This window comes from Solanum lycopersicum, chromosome 4, assembly GCF_036512215.1.
Source record: "Solanum lycopersicum chromosome 4, SLM_r2.1".
Lineage (NCBI taxonomy): Eukaryota > Viridiplantae > Streptophyta > Magnoliopsida > Solanales > Solanaceae > Solanum > Solanum lycopersicum.
Window position 1 is genome coordinate 60259344 of NC_090803.1, and position 19624 is coordinate 60278967.

General features: G+C 34.0%; 2 protein-coding genes across 11 annotated transcripts; both read right to left on the bottom strand.

The window, feature by feature from the left end:
• Positions 1-772: 772 nt before the first annotated feature.
• LOC101253281 (uncharacterized) lies at positions 773-15323 on the bottom strand. 10 transcript variants are annotated; one of them, XM_026030786.2, is made up of 20 exons: positions 14726-15323; positions 10487-10602; positions 8067-10401; positions 7598-7990; positions 6425-7528; positions 6280-6357; positions 6095-6208; positions 5926-5997; positions 5679-5855; positions 5490-5606; positions 5379-5393; positions 5078-5254; positions 4892-5008; positions 4725-4796; positions 4526-4654; positions 4072-4251; positions 3115-3933; positions 2218-2487; positions 1406-1963; positions 773-1311 (listed from the first exon to the last, which is right to left on the bottom strand). In XM_026030786.2, exons 2-20 carry the CDS (start codon positions 10598-10600, stop codon positions 1022-1024), a joined length of 7131 nt encoding a protein of 2376 aa, XP_025886571.1. In that variant the 5' UTR covers positions 10601-10602; positions 14726-15323; the 3' UTR covers positions 773-1021. The 10 variants fall into 10 exon arrangements, with proteins under 10 accessions (XP_025886571.1, XP_010320100.1, XP_010320099.1 ...); XM_010321798.4 differs by lacking the exon at positions 14726-15323 and adding an exon at positions 10684-10845 and having other exon boundaries at positions 6280-6351; XM_010321797.4 differs by lacking the exon at positions 14726-15323 and adding an exon at positions 10684-10845.
• Positions 15324-16551: 1228 nt separating this feature from the next.
• LOC138348213 (uncharacterized mitochondrial protein AtMg00810-like) lies at positions 16552-17709 on the bottom strand. Its single transcript, XM_069296836.1, has one exon. It carries the CDS (start codon positions 17707-17709, stop codon positions 16552-16554), a length of 1158 nt encoding a protein of 385 aa, XP_069152937.1.
• Between the last annotated feature and the right edge of the window lie 1915 nt (positions 17710-19624).

Consider the following 19624-nt stretch of genomic DNA (forward strand, 5'->3'; position numbering starts at 1 on the left):
ATATTCTTCATTTATTTATTATTATTTTCTAATTACTTATTTAACTTTTATACACTTAATATTCATAACTCTCATCTTTTCATATTCATAACATCCAAATATTTAAACTAAAACTTTAAGATATCTTTTGATATTCCTTCTATTCTATTTATATAAATTCATCTTCTTTATCTCATGAAATCCCTATCAAGATTATAAGGCTATTATTTTTATTCTATAGAAAAAACAGATGATGAAGACTCTTGAATTTTGATAGGATATGAAAGGAGTCGATAAAAACTCAAGAGAGTTATGTACTAATTTTGTACTTATATTTTCATATATATATATATATACATCAATCTTATAAGAATAATGTCTATATTGTATTTTTCTTAAATATTCTGTTTCTTTTTGTCTTTTTTTTCCCCACTCTTTTAGACTTCTTAATTTAGTTTTCTATGAATGTTTTATTGCCGTAAGTCTTTGAATTTTGTAATTGATACATTTTATTATTCATTATAATTTACATATATATTTTCATGAGATTTTAGTCATTCTAACGTATCTATAAAAATTCACATGAAACACATGTGCGAAGCACGTCCTCAGAAACTAGTTTTTAAAAAATCACCAACAAATAATTTGACGCAAGATGTCACATTATAACCCATTGGCATTTCAGGACACTAACTAATTGGCTGCTAAAACAAGAAACCTTTGCTTTATAACATTTCAAGTAGACACAATTTTAAACAACTTAGCCTAATTGTTCCAAATTGAAGCTGCAAAATCTGGAAATTATCTTTGAGATTCGTAATAAAATCCTTACATTAAGAGTTTTGTTCTTGTCAATCAATCTTTTACCAAAAAAATTAGAACAGTTCCAATGTCAATCCCATGGAATAATATAAAAAGAACATAATTACACAAACTATTTGTTCTCATGTAACAGAAGTATAGGCCATGAGATGTGCAGCCATCATCAAACCAGGACAATCAAAACAGAAAAAAATTCACAAGATTAACACACATGTTTCTTCTATTTCCTTGGGAGGTCTTTCAAAGCAGGTCGTTTGTCCGGCCTTAACGCAGTTAAAGTGCCGATATCTCCTTTGACATTTGGAGCATTTTCTTTCATGTCAGCTATCTGAGTTAGTTTGTTAGGGGTTCCATGTATCAGAATGCTTCTGGCATTCTTCTTTTTCACAGTGGAGTTCAAGTGCTTGGCAAAAGATGTTTTAGCCACACCTGTTGCTGGGGTTAAAGCTACTTTCTTTTCAGCCAACTCGTCCTTTTTCTCAAATATCAGTTTACCTTCACCAGCAATGCCTAAATGACATGACAAATGCATAATTAGTATAGTCAAACCTAAATCTTAGAAATATATCAGACAAATTCAGCAGGTATCAGCAGCCTTGTTTACCTTCCTCGGTAAAGCTAATGCCTTCATGAGATTTAGAAGGTGCTAACACTGCTTCGGTTGATTCATGCTCCTTTTTATCAAAAGATTCATCTTGTTGCTTAGCTGCACTTGACTTCTCTTTATCACTTCCACACCGAGGCTCTTCTGCAAATATTCCAGGCATGTCCATTTGTGTAGTGAGACCTGAATCGTTAACATTCATAGACGTGCTTTCATTTGATTCAAATATAACAAGTCTGTCCCCCTCAGCAGCAAGATCATATTCCTTAGAAGCATGTTGACATTCATTTGTGAAAGCAGTAAACCCCTCAGTGCTCGAAACATCATTTTCTATCACATAATGTTCTGGAAACTGGAATTGCTCATCAGCAGGCAAAACTGTTGAATTGTTTTTTGCATATTCATCATCATTGAGGATATTATCTAGGAAAGTATTACTGATATTGCTCACTTCTAATTTTTGCACTTCATCTCCCTTAGTCTCTTCTACTGTGATGATAATTGGTTCCTGACTTCTTAATGCAGTGGATTCAGCATCAAATTCAAGAATTCCACTTTCTGAAATTCATTACTAAGTAAGCAGTTTTAAATTTTGGAGAAAAATATCAACAAACAAAATAATTCAAGATAATTGAAAGTTAAAGATCACAAAATCTTCATAAAGTTGTCTCTTAGGATAAGAAATGGATACCCTGAGGTTACTAACCTCTATGTACAAATTTCATGCACAAAGAAAAATATTAATAAAACAAAACAATTCAAGATAACCTGAGGTTGCCACATTGTTGCTCATACAGAATTATTGAACTCACCAGCACTAACAGAAAAGCCATCGGTCTTCCTTGTGCTCTCCTGAGTTACGTTCTCAGTTTTGATGTCAGTTAAAAGAATGTTAGGTTTTTGGCAAATGGCATCACTTAAAGCACCACTTTTTGCTGCTTCATCAATATTAATTACTTCGTCTTCAATAGATTCTTGATATGGTACTGGATGATTGTCTTCCTTGCCCTCAGCCAGAGCATTATCTTCTGTGACTTCCCCTTCCTCATGCAAGGGCTCGAATGGACGGGCAGAACCAATTTCTGCATCATTGGCAGTCCAAATATCAGGCTTATGCATCTATTTAGGGACCTTACAAAATAGAAACTGAGAAGTGTACGAGTAAAATCTTTATTTCCTCAATACTTTTAGGATTGGGAGCCAATCATTCTAAAGAACTACCTGATAATATCCAGTACTTCATTTGGTAATAATAATCCCGATAACACTGCCACATTTCTTAACCATCAAAACCATAATTCGGCGATGAAGAGGGTGTTTGGATGAGCTTATAAGCCAGTCAAATTGGGTTATAAGCAATTATTGGATTATCTACATGTTTAACAAACACAAAAGTGTTTATAAGCCTTATGCAGTTGTGCTTCTAAACCATAAGCTATTTATCCCCAGCTTATACATTTCATCTTTCAAACACTACATTTGATCAAATATTTTAATATTTTATCCTTGATATTTTTTAAGTTCCTCTATATAGTGTTCCAAGAAAACTGATTTCAAATGTTTCAAGCATCTGAAGACATAGTTTCTAATTCTTCCACCTGCAGTTCATTTAATCATTCCAAATTCACAATTGTACCATTCAAGAATTCATTTTATTATATACTCAGACTTGCAAATTGATCACACACAACATCAAAAACAAATATTACCTTTCTGTGTCTCTAGTTCTGTCTGTATGGGAACATTGTCATCGTTTGTTTGAATCCAATGAAGTGTAGCTTCACCTGTATCAGCAGTTATTGCATTTGAAAATTGACAATCTCTGTGCTGTTCAAAATTTTGTTCTCGATTGTTAAGGAGCTTAACACCATCCAGATACTTGAAGATATCTTCCTCACAACCAGGACTTTCCTCAAACTGTAGTGGACGTGTACCTTTTGATGGTGTAGTAAACAGAGGCCCTCCTTTAAATTGCTCAATCTCTTTGGAGAAATGAGAGCTTTTTGTTCTATCAGAACCTCCACTAATAATCTCAACAGTAAGTGGTTCTCCAGCAAATTCAAACCCTTGCTTAGGCTGCTTACCAGCCATTTCAGAAGCCCATGCAATCATTGCTGTCTTCAATTGACAACTAGAAGCTTCACCCAATCTGGAAGGGCTTACTTCTTTGATTGGGGTGGCAAACAGCAGTCTCAAGTGATCTTCAGTACCATCATTAAAAGCATCAGACGTTTTAATGTTCCCGAGACTGCTCTTATTGATCTCCGGCAACATTTGTTGTTCGGAAAATCCAATATCATCACATGTAGGCTCTGAAATAGGAGAAGCAATTCTGTTCGGACTGCTCTGATTGATCTCCGGCACCATTTGTTGTTCAGAAACCGATTCACTGAGATCTCTTTCCACTCCACTGCAAATATAACGTTCCATTTCATGACTTAGGCTATAGTTTCCTTTGGTAGAAGTAGTCTCTTGGTGACTGCATTTCACAGAGACTGGTGATGCAAATGAAGTCCTTACTTGTTCCACTGTTACAATAGACATCCCTTAGCAAATCTTAGAAACCGAAAAGAAAAGAGGGCGGGAAAGAACTGAAAATCCAGCAGGAAGGCAGAAACCGGTTATTCAAAAGAGACCATGTCAAAAAAAGGAATTTCAGAACCAACCTTGCTTGTTCTCAAACAAATCCCTGACAGATTCACTTAAATTTACTTTTCCACTTGAGCCAAGTCCTCTAGTGGTCATTGCTTCTCCACTCAATTGATTTTCAAAAAGGTAGTGCAGGTCTCCAACAGATTGTGAAACAACAGAGGGCGTAGCAAACAAACCTTTAAGATCTTCCCCCACTGCATCAAGTTGAAGAGTTCGACGTGTTTATTAAGTTTTACAAAACAATTACCATTACCAGCAGATGATGCATCTGCATGTCAAAATATACTTACGAAGTGACAAGTGAATATGGTCAAAGTAAGAGAAAATTGATGGTTTAAAACGAAAAAGGGGCAAAAGAGATCTACTGGATTGTTCATGAACAACCTAAATTTTAAAATCCTACAGCTTCAACTAAGAATATTAACTAAGCAATGCCTCGGAAATCATAATTAAGGAAGAAAGGCTAACTGTTCTCATTTTCATGGAAACTATGTTGGTATTGACTGCTTGTCTCATTAATCGCAACACTAGTTGCTATATCTGCCTTGCTGCTTTTACCACCAAATGGTGTGGCAAACAATCTTTTCAGATACTCTCCTGTAACATAGTACAGCGAGCTGTAAGTAACATATATTCTTCGGGGAAAAAGAAGAAGTCTAGGACTAACCTTGGCCATGTTCACCATAATCACAGACAGAATTTTGGAGACTTGACGTATCATTACCACTAATAGGAGAAACTGCAAAAAACACAAGGCAAAATTCCAAACAAAAATTTGATTTACAGCAATAAATTACATAAAGTAAAAATGTAACAAAAGCACTTTCAGCTAACCTTGCCCCTCTCTTTTGAGACCCTCCTCCCTTGAATCACCATCCAAAGAAGCTTTCTTTTCTTCTTTAGAATGTGAAACATAACCAGGAGTGGCAAACAACTTTTTTAACTCTTCGCCTGTTGCATCATAAAGGGTATAGAAATGAGCAATTGCAAAGAACAGGAGTAAGAAAACCTCAAAGCTACCTTGCTTAACTTCATCACAGTCCTCTGATGGAGTTACATGGAATGTGATGTTCTCATTTTCATGGAAACTGTGCTGGCACTGACTGCTTGTCTCATTAATCGCACTACTAGTTGCTATATCTACCTTGCTGCTTTTACCACCAAATGGTGTGGCAAACAATCTATTCAGATACTCTCCTGTAACATAGGACAACGAGCTGTAAGTAACATATACTCTTCAGGGAAAAAGAAGTCTAGGACTAATCTTGGCCATGTTCACCACAATCACCGACAGAATTTTGGAGACTTGATGTATCATTACCACTAATAGGAGAAACTGCAAAAAACACAAGGCGAAATTCCGAAATTTTTTTTGATTTACAGCAATAAATTACAAAAAGTAAATATGTAACAAGAAGCACTTTCAGCTGACCTTGCCCCTCTCTGTTGAGACCCTCATCCCTTGAATCACCATCGAAAGAAGCTTTCTTTTCATCTTTAGAATGTGAAACATAACCAGGAGTGGCAAACAAAACTTTTAACTCTTCACCTGTTGCATCATATAAAGGGTACAGAAATGAGCAAATCGCAAAGAACAGGAGTAAGAAAACCTCAAAGCTACCTTGCTTCTCATCATCACAATCCTCTGATGGAGTTACATGTAATGTGATGTTCTCATTTTCATGGAAACTGTGCTGGCACTGACTGCTTGTCTCATTAATCGCACTACTAGTTGCTACATCTACCTTGCTGCATTTACTACCAAATGGTGTGGCAAACAGTCTTTTCAGATACTCTCCTGTAACATAGCATAACGAGCTGTAAGTAACATATACTCTTCAGGGAAGACGAAGAAGTCTAGGACTAACCTTGGCCATGTTCACCACAATCTCGTAACGAACTATGGAGATTTGATGTATCATTACCACTAATAGGAGAAACTGCAGAAGTCACAAGGCAAAATGCCGTACAAAAATTTGATTTACAGCAATAAATTACAAAAAATAAAAATGTAACAAGAAGCACTTTGCAGCTAACCTTGCCCCTCTCTGTCGAGACCCTCGTCCCTTGAATCACCAGCCAAAAAAGCTTTCTTTTCTTTAGAATGTGAAACATAACCAGGAGTGGCAAACAAAATTTTTGACTCTTCGCCTGTTGCATCAAAAAGGGTATAGAAATGAGCAAATTGCAAAGAACAGGAGGTAAGAAAACCTCAAAACTACCTTGCTTCTCTTCATCACACTCCTCTAATGGAGTTACATGTAATGTGATGCCATCACCAAGAACACCACGTTCTGCAACTAAAAGAGATGATCAATGTATTATAAAATTCATAGAATCGGTAAGTAATGAAAAAATGTTGCTTACCTTGAAGATCTAGAACTGTTTTTATGGGACTTGAAACGGTTTTCTCGGGAGCAGCCACCTCCAAGTTTCTACATTCTTCTGCATGAATTTCATCTTGACTTGTGAAGGTGGGTGCATCTAGATCATAATTAGCGTCCACTAGATCAGATTCAGCGTCTGATTGTTCCATAGGACCAGATTCAGCTTCTGCTTCAGAAATTTTGCATTCCATCTCATTGCTATGATTGAAAGCACCTAGATTGTCCAACAAAACATTACTAGACAACCCCGCATCCAACTCTTTAGCATAGTCCATTGCAGTTAGCTCTTGTTCACCATAATTCACACCAACAGAAACAATATATCGAGTCGCTGATGATTCTTTAAAACCAGAATCAAGCTTATCTTCCATATTAACACTCTGGTTTACTGAACAGCTATCAAGAACTTCCTTAGATGATCCTGAGTCAAATTCTTCTGCAGTATCTGCTGCAATTGACCCATACTCCAGTTTGTCAGAAGTTATGTCATTTGGAACTGCATCATCAGCCAAAACAGAACTAGGACATAGGCCTTTGCTTCCAGGCTCCTGTTCACCATAAGTTACCCCCTCCATAACAATATATCCAGTCTCTGATTGTTCCTTCAAGCCAGCATCAAAGTGCTGTTCCATATTATCAAGAACTTCAGTAAATAAACCCGTCTCAACTTCTTCGGCATTATCTGCCTCAACTGTTCCATGCTCCTGTTTGTCAGAAATTATGTCATTTGGAACTGCATCATCAGCCAAAGCAGAACCAGGACATAGGACTTTGCTTGCAGGCTCATGTTCATCATGACTTACTCCTTCAGTAACAACACATCCAGTCTCTGATTGTTCTTTAAAGCCAGAATCAAGGTTTTCTTCCATATTTTCACTCTGGCTTGGTGAACAATTATCAAGAATTTCATCAGACAATCCTTCCGCATTATGTGCTGCTATTGAACCATGCTCCTGTTTGTCAGAAGTTATTTCATTTGGAACAGCATCATCAGCCAAAATTGGACTAGGACATAGATCTTTGCCTGCAGGCGCCTCATGATCACACTGCAAAAGTTCCTCAACTAGGTTCTGCTTGGGTGTAGCTGCAAATGCGAAATAATGAATTAGCACTCTTAAAAAAAAAATGTTAACTTATTACTAGATAAACTAACCATTGGAGTTGAATGAATCACTGAATGGTTCAGATATGGAATTATTTTCAGATGGGGAAGCATTTGCATCTACAAGTGGTCCTTCCTCAATCAATCTGTCAGCTAGGGGGCTTGACTCAGCAGCTGCATCATCCTTAGTTCCAGAATCAAGGATCTCTTCCATATTATTACTCTGGCTTAGTGAACAATTATCAAAAACATCATAAGATAATCCTGTAACAAATTCTTCTACATCATCTACTACTGTTGCACCAGGCTCCTGTTTGTCAAAAGTTAGGTCATTTGGAACTGCATCATCAGCCAAAACAGAACCAGGACATAGGCCTTTGCTTGCAGGCTGCTCCTCGTGGTCAGACTGCAAAAGCTCCTTAAGTAGGTTTTCCTCAGGTCTAGCTGAAAATACGAAATAATGAATTAGCACTCTTCACAAGACAATGCATAATATTAACCTAAGTCCAGATACACTAACCGTCAGAGATGAATGGATCACTGAATGGAAGAGATTTCGATGCAGATTTATTTTCAGATAGAGAAGAATTTGCATCTACAAGAGGTCCTTCTTCAGTTAATTTGTCATCTAGGATGCTCGACTCAGCAGTTGTGTCATCCTTGGTGCCAGCGAGAATTATATTGACATCATCTGGGACAGCATCTAGCTCATTCAGAGATGATCTTGAGAAGCTCATTGTACCTCCTGACCCTGAGATATTACAATCTTTATTGTCAGGTTCTCTGACTATTTCCATGTCCTCAGGCATGAGTACTTCTACTTCCACATTTGATCTTTTAAGTCGACCCTGCTTCTTCTTCCCTGCAGTACTTGTCTTTTTAACAACTGATGCCTTGACACTTGCCTTTGAACTACTTATGGACTGTTTCGCTGAGTCTAAATCTTGAAGGGTGAACTTGTTGGTAGAATCTTTATCTTGAACAGCGCAATTTCTCTTTGTCAGCTGATTCTCACCCTTTTCCTTCTTATCATCTGAAACTGCTGCAAGAGTATGCCTAGAAGCACTCCTTCCAGATCGTCTCCTCTCTTCTTTTACCACAGAAGTTTCTTCTTGCACTGATCTGTCCAATATCTTGGTGTCTACATTTGCATTAGCAACATTCCTTCTAGACAATCTCCTCTCTTCTAATTTATTTTCAGCAATATCATGTTTAGCAAGTACGGGATCTTCCATTTGTTTAGCAAGCCTTTTAGACCTCTTTGAAATCTTCTGGGGTTCTTCTTTTGTCCTTTTACTTCCCATCTCACCATCATTAGCATTTAAGGTTTTTTTCTCCTTTAAAACCACAACTTCATCACTTCTTAATTTCTCCAGATAAGGAACAACAGATTTACGCCTATTACTTCTGACAGGAACTTCTCCAGTTTGAAGAACCACTTCAAGAGTCCCTTGAGATTCAGTTGGTCTACCTAATTTATTTTCAGCAATATCATCTTTGGCCAACACTGAATCTTCCACTTGTGTAGCAAGCCTTTTTGACCGCTTCAATGCTTTCTGGGGTTCTTCTTCTGTGACTTTTTGCCTTAGCTCATCATCATTAACAGTCAAGAAATTTCTTTTCTCCTTCTTGGCCGCAACTTCATCACCTCTCAATTTCTCCAAAGGAAAAACAGATTTGCGCCTATCACTTCTTCTAGGAGGATCTTCTACAGGTTCTTCAAGTTGAAGAACCACTTCATGTTTCCCCTTCGATTCAACAATTTTGGTTCCACTTTCCGATGTTGAAGCTTGTACAGTCGAGCTAGACTGATTTCTAGTCCTACCCCTAGTAACCATCTTTTCTTTAGTAATATCATCACTCAACCTTGATCCCTTATCCTTATTAGCTATCCTTCCAGACCTCTTCAAAGCCTTTTCGGGTGCCTCCACTACACTATTCTGCCGAGACCCTCTTGTGATTACTCTGGCTTCATCTTTGACAGCTTCAACTGAAGATTCAACAAATTCAGTACAAAGCTGTTCCTCACTTGTCTCAATGGCTTTCCTGCCCCTAGTCCGGTTCCTTTTGTTACTGAGATTATCCTCAACTGGTTTCAAGTTCCGAGACCTTGTAACCCGAGCTGGCTTCTCCACGACCTCCTCCCTTACTTCTGCATCAACCTCACTTTGAACAGGCAAGGTCTGATGATGAGTCATAGATTTCCTTCTTGTTACTCTTTTCGGCTCCTTGGCTTTTGTTTCAGACTTTGTGCACTCATCCATGTGACCACCACTAATGAATGTCACTTTCTTGTCCCTCTTCTCTTCCCTATCAATTGCCTTTTCACTTTCATCCATCTTCAGCTCCTCTTGAGAATCCTCTACACTCTCTTTAGCATTTTTTCGACTTCTTACTCTTCTACTCATCCGTACACCATCATTTGCTCCCTCATTTTCTTCCCTCTTTTCCAGTATAATACCTACTTCCTTGTTCTTCAATGTTCTTTTTGTGGTCACTCCAACTTTATCCTTACTCTTATTCACTGAAATTACACTATCTTTCACCTGCCTTGTCCTTCCCTTTTTCTCAGTAACACCATCTTCTATATTCACTCCCTGCGACCTAGTAACCCTAACTGGACTATCCAAAATGCCTACTTTTAACCCATCACTCCTAACATTCAAATTGTTCTTGTACAACATTGTATTCCGCCTCCCTCCCCTTTTCACTTGAGCCGATCTCGTAAACTCAATAACTTCATTATCAGGACTAAACTTCACTTTCTTTACCTTCCTATTAACAGCGTCAGACTCATTCTCATCCAACATCTTTAAACATGATCGCCCTCGAGTTAAGGGCTTTTCATCATTTACCTAAACATTAACGACAAATTTAACCAAAAAGACAAATTTTCTAGAAACCCAGAAAATAAATAAAGAAATTAAGATTACTCATTACCTTGAGTAGTGAAGAAAGCTTGTTGGCCATTTCTAAATTGGTTAAATTTGCAGGAATTCCATGTTCTTTGCATAATGCTTGTAGTTGTTTCCTTTTCATATTTTCAAAATCCATCTCTGCAATTTTTCATCCAACAATCAGAAAAAATGGAAAAGGAGGAATCAAAGTAAAAAAAAAAATTGGCAGGAAGATCATACCTGAGATAGAGAATTTTGGTTTTCGTTGTGAAAATTTTGAAATTTGGGGCACTTTTTGAATTTAATTGAAGGGATAAGGGTTTGAAATTTGAATTTGAGGGATTTCCCGCTTCTTAACGAACCCGACCCGATCACGTGCAGGAAAGCGTGTTTGGGAATTTTCTGATGGAGCGTAAAAAATAAAGGAGCTTTCTTTTTTTTATTTTTAAATTTTTAATTCTACTTTTATATTTTGTTTGGATGGTTTTTAAATTCATTGTCAGATAATGATAAAAAAATTCACTTTATGTTATGGATTGATTTAATTTGATCGCGTTTTTATCTTAATATTTTTTTCTTATTTTATTTTTATTTATTACTTATTAATTTTTATATTTTATCTTTTACACTACGTTACTCTACTTTCTTTTAGATTTATTATACAATTATGCATATATAATATTTTATAATGATAAAAGAATATACAATTTATTAAAATAATAAGATATACTATATACAATATAATAAAATATATTATGAGACAATACGTAATAACGGACTTTAGAGTAAAGTTGAGGTTGGTATGCATTTAACCAAATTTAATAAATTTGGGGATCCAAATTGTTCTTTTTCACGACGATCCGAACCTTGTGTCTCTTATCCAATCTTATCCGTCTAACTTCCTTTAATCCAACCGCCATACACAGCTCTAAGCATACACTGCATATTTATTTTAACTATTGTTTAAATTTTACTATATCGTATTACTTAAAGTTATTTTTTGATATCAAACATTTCCTTACTTTAACATTTTTTTTTATTTTATTTTTATTTATTATATTTAAATTTCATTTGTTTAATAATTCTTATGCATTATTGACTTGATATATGAAAAAAGAAATATTAAGTAATAGAGGTAATTTTGGCAAATCACTCTTATAAAAAATAATTTATTTGAAAAACATAGGTAAATTTCATATCAGTTTTATAAACTGGAAAAATATTATTGGACATCCTAAAATAGTATAGTAAATAATTATTGTTGCATAAAGGGAATAATCATATGTTATTTTTAATTCTATCTTTTCATAATAATTCTATCGTGTACCTTACTTTTTTTTTAAGTTTATATTTAAATTATAAATTTCAATTGCGTCGATTGAATGATTAAAAAAAATTAATGTGAACTTGAGACTCCTTAAAACAATCATCTTCGTAAGATGAAAGTTGGGAAATGATATGAACTAGATGTATAGTCATACTGATTTATTAGGAGAGATAAAATTAGATTTATTTAAAATAATGTGAGACTCTCACAATGAGAGTGATTCTCCTACAAATTTATAAGATAGGCTGAAATAATTTGAATATATGAAAAGCTATGCATAGATAAATTAACTTGCAGTATTGATGTATTATTTGTAGTGAATTTAAGGAAAAGTAGAAGTAAATTAAAGAAATATTGAAAAGGGGTAATTAAAGAGACAGAAGGTATACGATCAGGAGTGACTTAGCGCAATTAAAAGTCTAAAGCAAAATATTAATTGAGTTAATAACTTTGATGGCCATTTAACTATCAATTTTTTTTTATAGAAAATCACTCAATTTTCATTTTCAACTCAAAAGTCACTCAACTATTATTTCTTTGCACAGAAAGTCACTCAACTTTTATTTTCAACTTAAAAGTCACTCAACTAAGAATTTTTTGCACAAAAAGTCACTCAACCTATTTACTTATTTTTTCATAAAAATTTAGTGACATGAAATTTTAATATTAACAAAAAATTTTAGAATCAAATATATATATCCTTTTAAAATATCTAATGACCCGCTCATTTAATCCAACCTGCTAAAAATATGATATTAAACATTTTATTTTATCATTAATTCCCTAAATCATTCCCCGTTGAACATTGAACATTTTATTTTACCATTAATTCGCTAAAAGAATATTGGAGACTAGGGAGAATGATTTAAGAAATGAATGGTTCAATATTTTACTTTTAGCGGATCGGGTTAAATGGAGCGCGTCATTATATGGGTATACATATATTTGATTCTTAAAATTTTGGTTAATAATTAAAATTCTATGTCACTAATTTTAATGAAAAAAAATAATTAAATAGGTTGAGTGACTTTCTGTGCAAAAAAGTCATAGTTGAGCGACTTTTAAGTTGAAAATGAACGTTGAGTGACTTTCTGTGCAACTAAGTTATAATTGAGTGACTTTTGAGTTGAAAATGAAAGTTGTGTGGCTTTCCGTGAAAACAATTGATAGTTGAGTGACCATCAAAGTTATTAACTCAATTTTAATTTGAGGTCTAAAATATATACATATATATGAACAAATTTCATATACATATTTATTCAAAAATTATTTTTCTTACACTATTTAGATGAAAATTATTAGTACTTAATGTTGTTTTTTCAGTTATTGATTTTAGGTAAAATTTTATCTTCCCAATATTGAAAAACATCCTTTAGTGAGATAATTATTATATGAATTGTTAACATAATTCTATGAGTAGAGTTGACAAATATTAATTAAATAAAGATAAGAGTGAAAAGTTAGAACCAAAAAATGAGATTCAAGAAGATGATGACTTGATTTACCCATTTCTATATGTTTGTTGTAATGCTTAAAACGAAATAAAAAAAAATTGTAATTCACTTTGTTCAACATTTTTCACTATTATTTTTTATTTTTAATGAAGGACAAATATTCTAAATTGAGTGAAATTATATATATTTTTTTAAAATATTCATCAATTTTTTCTATAAAATTTCTAACACATAATTTATTTTTCATAAAAATTTGGGACCCTCGAAATTTGAAGGCCTAAGGCATAAGCCTTATTTTTGCAAAGACAACAGCCGGCCCTGGACACGATATTAGATACATATGAAATATATAAATTAAAATAGAAAATCAACTCCATAAATTTTAGTATTCCTTTAGATTCTTTAGGTAGAAAAAAAAATGGCAACTAAGTTTGTTATAGATTTTGATGTCTCGAATAATCTCATAAATTAGTTAGAACATTGTTTTGCTATGCTTTTTGCCTTTAACAAAATTTGTTTGAGAAGTTGATATTGGAATGGGTGGTATCAATGAAGCTCAATATTGGCTATTCTTTCGTTGTATCATGATTTATTTTCCATAATTATATGTGGTAACTTTTTTACGGATGTAATTCAAAGAATTTTCATTTATTTGTTGTTGTTATTGTACTTCTTTATTTTTAAAACTACAAACTTCTACATGAATCTGCTTTTACTATTCTCTCTCTCCATTCCATTTTCACACGACCCAATCAATTTTTCTTAAATTGTTGTTAAAAGTTTTTTTTTAATCACCAGAACATACATCAACAAATTTCATTGCGCCCTATTTATAGTCAGTTTCAAGTCTTTCAATACCCAAATCAAGTTCAACCATTACACAGAAGAAAGGATAAACTTACACGTACCGAATGTTTACACAAAATCTCTATTATTACGTGATTTAAGAGTCATGTGACTTGCACATAAATGGGTCTGTTAATGTTTTTTAATGGAAATTTCACAAAGGATGAAACTTGCTAAGTTTTAATTACATTAAGGATGATTTTTGTTCAATAAATTAGTTAAAGGATGTACATTATGTTTTAGGCACCACACTAGTCAGTAGCCAAGATTTTTTATTAAATTGTACAAATTTATTGACCACATATCAACTTATGAGTATTTTTTTCTCTCTACAAAACTTAACATTTCTTGTTAAAATATCTATAGAAATTGACACTTCAATAAACATATCTTGGGTTTAGGACACTATAAATTTTCACCAAATTACTAATAGAATCACAGCTAACTCCGGACATGATATAACTGAAAAGAAAAGCAACAACTTGTGATTTTTAAACTAAATCACCAATTTTTTTACTTAAAAACACGAAGTCCTCTCCTATTTCAAACCTAAATCAAAAATTTTCAATTCAAAAACACAAAGTCCTCTTTAATTTTTAAACCTAAATAAAAATTTTCAATTCAAAAACACAGAGTCTAGAATCAAAAGATGAACCTGCAAGAATCGAAACCCTTGTTGCTATGAAGTTGAACGGCGGCAAGGAGATGAACGGCAGGGAGATGGAAGTGAATGGATTTACGCCAACATTTCATACAACTGAGTTATGTAAATGTTGTGAAACATGTTAATATGTTTAGTTTATCTGAATTTTGTTTAGAGCATAATTTGAGGCTTCACCCAAAATCCACCACTACAATGGATAACTTTTGTTCCAAATCCAAACTTAAAGTTAAGCTTACTGTTTCTGACTAATTCGTTTCACACTGTCATTAAAACAACCCTAGAAAGTAGTGACAATGTTAGAAATCACCATTTACTTGAAGAAAAAACAAGTGGGAGTCAGAAATCTCGTGTGGAAAGTGCCGCTCACTGCATCGCCTACGGCGGTACTGCGTTTGCACATATGCAAAGATCTCATCATTCTCAACACCGCAAAATCACATTCACCGAAGAAAAAATACGTAACAAAACTACTTCTCATAAATAAATAAAAACAAATAGGAAAAAAAGAGAGAAGGTTTTCGCCATTCCGATGGCTGAAATCTTATTAGCGCAGCTGCTGTGAGAAGAAAGAGGTGAAGCGTTGGGTTTTAATAGATAAGCTTGACGGCGATACTTTATAATATGTTGCCCTAATGCAACTCATAATTTTCTGCTCGCGTCTCCACCTAATCTAACTACATCCACCTCATCTACGGCTGGTATCATACGCTACTATTTTGGAGATGCCACATGATTTTAATAGGCATTTGAATATGTGATTTGAAATAAGTAATTTCATTTATTTCTAAAATTAAATTTGATCCATAAGTTTTATCTCGTGAGAAAAAGACCTAAATTTCAAATTCTACAAAAAAATTATAATTTATATTTTGTTCAAATTTTACAAATGACAAAAAAACTTATATTTGGCATGAAAAGATTATTTGTACCATGTGAATGAATTAAAAACTAGCTAGCTAGTTACCACTCCATCCATTTCAAATTAATTGAATTTTTAGGGTATTTTACGGAAAAAAGATTAAGACTTAACTTTTTATTTTTATCCTTATTAATTATTGTCAAATTTTATAATTAAAATAACTAAATTAATGAAAGATAAAATTCAAAGAACATTCTAAAAATAGTTTTGAAAATTGAACAGTTAAATTAATTTGAGAAAAATATTTTAATAATTCAATTAATTTAAAATGAAGTAAGTATTGAATATTAATGTTGGCTAATGAATCTTTATATGTATACACAAAAATTGATTTATAAAAACAACATAAAAATTTATAATTTATCAATACTGTACCTTCGGATATCCTAATTTTTGAACTACATAAGATATTCATTTTTATAAGATTTATGTATTTCTTTGTGAGATTGTCTTCTCTCAATTGTATATGATGAGCATACTTTCTCCTACTATTAGCTACTATTAATATCTTTTTATTCATATCAACTGCAATTATATTAAGTTTGAAAAGTCTCTAAGCACCATGACGATTTTCTATATACATATTATTTTTGCTAATAGCCTTATTATAAACAAAAACATATTTCACGTTGTGAAGAAAAGCTCTATCAATGAGCTTTAAGAAGATGAAGAAGACGAGAGAAGAGATGAGAGAATGATGAAGAAGAAGCTTTGTATATTTCTGTGTGTATCTGTACATATGAGCCCTCTTACTTATATATACAATTACATTTATGTATTAAAGAAACTACCTTAACTAACCTGCATTTAACCAACTAATTAATTACCTAACTAACTAACTGAAATATTAAAAGAATACATGTTTAGTTTATAAGCTATCTTAACACTCCCCCTCAAGCTAAGAATTGGAAAATACATTTTTCATTCCTAGCTTGTTAATCATTTCTTCATGTTGAGGTTTGCACAGCCCTTTGGTGAGTATATCAGCTTGTTGATCTCTTGTTCCTAAGTGTTGTGTCTGAATAAGCCCTTCAAGTATCTTCTCTCTTACAAAATGACAATCTATGTCAAAATGTTTAGTTCTTTCATGAAAAATTGGATGTGCTGCTATTTGGATAGCAGCTTTGTTATCACAAAATACCTTTACTGGCACCTTTATTTCCATTCCTAACTCACTGAATAAGCCTTTCAACCACACTATTTCAGCAACTGTAGTAGCCATACTTCTGAATTCTGCTTCTGCAGAGCTCCTAGATACTGTGTTTTGTTTCTTTGACTTCCAGGATACCAGTGCTCCTCCTAGTTTAATCATATAGCCTGTAACTGATCTTCTTGTTTCTACACAAGCCCCCCAGTCTGAGTCACAATAGGCTACCATTTCATTGTCTTTGTTACTTGGCATAAACAATCCAAGACCTGCAGTTCCTTTTATATATTTAACTACTCTTAGTGCTGCTTCCATATGAGATGACTTTGGTGAGTGCATATATTGACTGAGTACTTGTACTACAAAGGCTATATCAGGCCTAGTCATAGTTAAGTATAATAACTTCCCTATCAGCCTTTGATATTTTCCAAAGTCATCAAGAAGTGAGTCTTCTGCATTAGCATTTTTTCCAATGAATTCATCAAACACAGTGGAAGTTAGCTTGTGATTGAACTCCAAGGGTGTAGAAGAAGGTTTACAACCTGCTAATCCCAACTCAGACACAAGTCCTAAAGCATACTTCCTTTGATTCATTAGTATACCTTCTTTGGACCTGGAGAATTCAATTCCAAGAAAATATTTAAGCTCACCTAGATCTTTCATTCTAAACCTTTGTTGTAACTCCTCTCTTATTTGTTGTATATAATGCAAACTGCTCCCAGTAACCAAGAGATCATCAACATATACCAAGATAACTAGAAGTTCTTTACCTATGTTCTTAGTAAATAGTGAATAATCATAATGTGACTGTGAAAATCCCATATCAACTAAAGCCTCTGTTAGCTTTAAGTTCCACTGTCTTGGTGCCTGCTTCAGTCCATACAAGGACTTATGAAGCTTGCAAACCATGCTTTTCTCCCCCTAGTTTGCAAAACCTTCAGGAATCTGCATATACACTTCTTCAGGAAGATCTCCTTGAAGAAAAGCATTGTGTACATCCATTTGAAATATAAACCATCCATATGAAGCAGCTAAAGCCACTACTGATCTTACTGTAACCATTTTTGCTACTGGTGAGTATGTCTCAGTATAGTCTAAGCCTTCCTTTTGATTGTATCCTTTTGCCACTAACCTGGCTTTATATCTCTCAACTTCTCCAGATGCTTTATACTTAACTTTAAACACCCACTTACAGCCAATAGGAACTTTTGTTGGAGGTAGAGGAACAATAGACCAAGTATTGTTGGCTTCTAGAGCATTAATCTCATCTCTCATAGCATTCACCCAATGAGTATCTTGACATGCCTCTTTATATGTATGAGGTTCAGAGATAGTAGAGTATGCAGCAAGTGATTCTCTATATGTAGGAGCAAGTTTGGAATAAGTAACATATTGTGACATAGGATATAGACATGCATTTTGTGCATTTTGAGTCACATATGAGTCCAACCAAATAGGTGGCTTAGATTGTCTAGAAGATCTTCTTAGAGGAACTAATGGTGCTGTAGTATTAGAAGAAGTCTGAGGCTGTATAGAAGTTGTAGGATTAGAACCTTGAATAGAGGCATTATCAGAAGTTGACTCAATATATGAACTATCATGAAGATCCAGAACAGGAAATAAGTGGTCTGGAAAGGATTTAAGATTCTTGAAAGGAAATATGTCTTCTTTAAACACAGTGTCTCTGCTTATAAAGAAGGATTTGCAAGTCAAATCATACAAGATATAACCTTTCTTGTTCATTGAGTACCCCATATGCACAGCTGGAACAGCTCTAGGTGCAAATTTGTCTAGAATCTTAGGATCTGTAGCATAGCATAGACTCCCAAATACTCTAAGATGCTGAAGACTAGGAACTTGGCCAAACAATTTTTCAAAAGCACTTTGTCCTTGTAACAACACAGTAGGTAATCTATTTAGTATGTACACAGCAGTAGTAACACAAAGTCCCCAAAACTGTAAAGGTACACCAGCCTGAAACCTTAATGCTCTTGCCATGTTTAGAATAGACCTATGTTTTCTCTCAACTACTCCATTCTGTTGAGGAGTATACACACATGAACTCTGATGTACAATGCCATTAGCCTTGAATAAATCATCCATTTGATTATTAACAAACTCTGTTCCATTGTCTGTTCTTATACACTTAATGCCTACACCAAACTGATTTCTTACCAGGTTTACAAAGTCTTTTAACACTACCACAGTGTCTGACTTAGTGTGTAATAGAAAGATCCAAGTATACCTGGACATATCATCCACTAGTGTTAAAAAATATCTTTTTCCATCATGATTAGGCACTCTGTAAGGTCCCCATACATCACCATGTATAATGTCAAAAACTGAAATTGAATGAGAAAGACTAGTAGGAAAAGGCAGTCTTGATTGCTTAGCAATTGGACATATAGAACAGTGATGCTCATGTACAGATACAATGTTCAATTCCTTTATTCTACTTAATACTTTGAGAGGAGCATGTCCAAGTCTTTTATGCCATAGACTACTTAAAGAATCAGCAGTAGAACTAAAACTAATAGGCCTAATTCTTTTATATGCAGCTTCCTTTGCACATTCTCCAGAAGATACTTGATCATTTGAAGGCTTTGTTGTGACAGCAGTATTGAGGATATACAATCCTTGATTCTCTTTACCAATCCCCAGGACCCTCCCATTGAAGAGATCCTGAAAAATACAAAAATCAGGAAAAAATACTACTGCACACTTCAACTGTTTAGTTAGTTGTGACACTGATAAAAGATTATACTTGAATTCTGGAACAAATAACACATCCTTTACTACTTTGTCCTTAAGAACCAAAGATTCA

Coding starts and splice junctions, on each gene's coding strand:
- LOC101253281 (XM_026030786.2), bottom strand. CDS start 10,600: ATGGATTTTGAAAATATGAAAAGGAAACAACTACAAGCATTATGCAAA. Junction 7,529..7,597: donor TGATTCATTCAACTCCAATG/GTTAGTTTATCT, acceptor TCGCATTTGCAG/CTACACCCAAGCAGAACCTA. Junction 4,252..4,525: donor TTTCCATGAAAATGAGAACA/GTTAGCCTTTCT, acceptor AACTTGATGCAG/TGGGGGAAGATCTTAAAGGT.
- LOC138348213 (XM_069296836.1), bottom strand. CDS start 17,709: ATGGTTTGCAAGCTTCATAAGTCCTTGTATGGACTGAAGCAGGCACCA.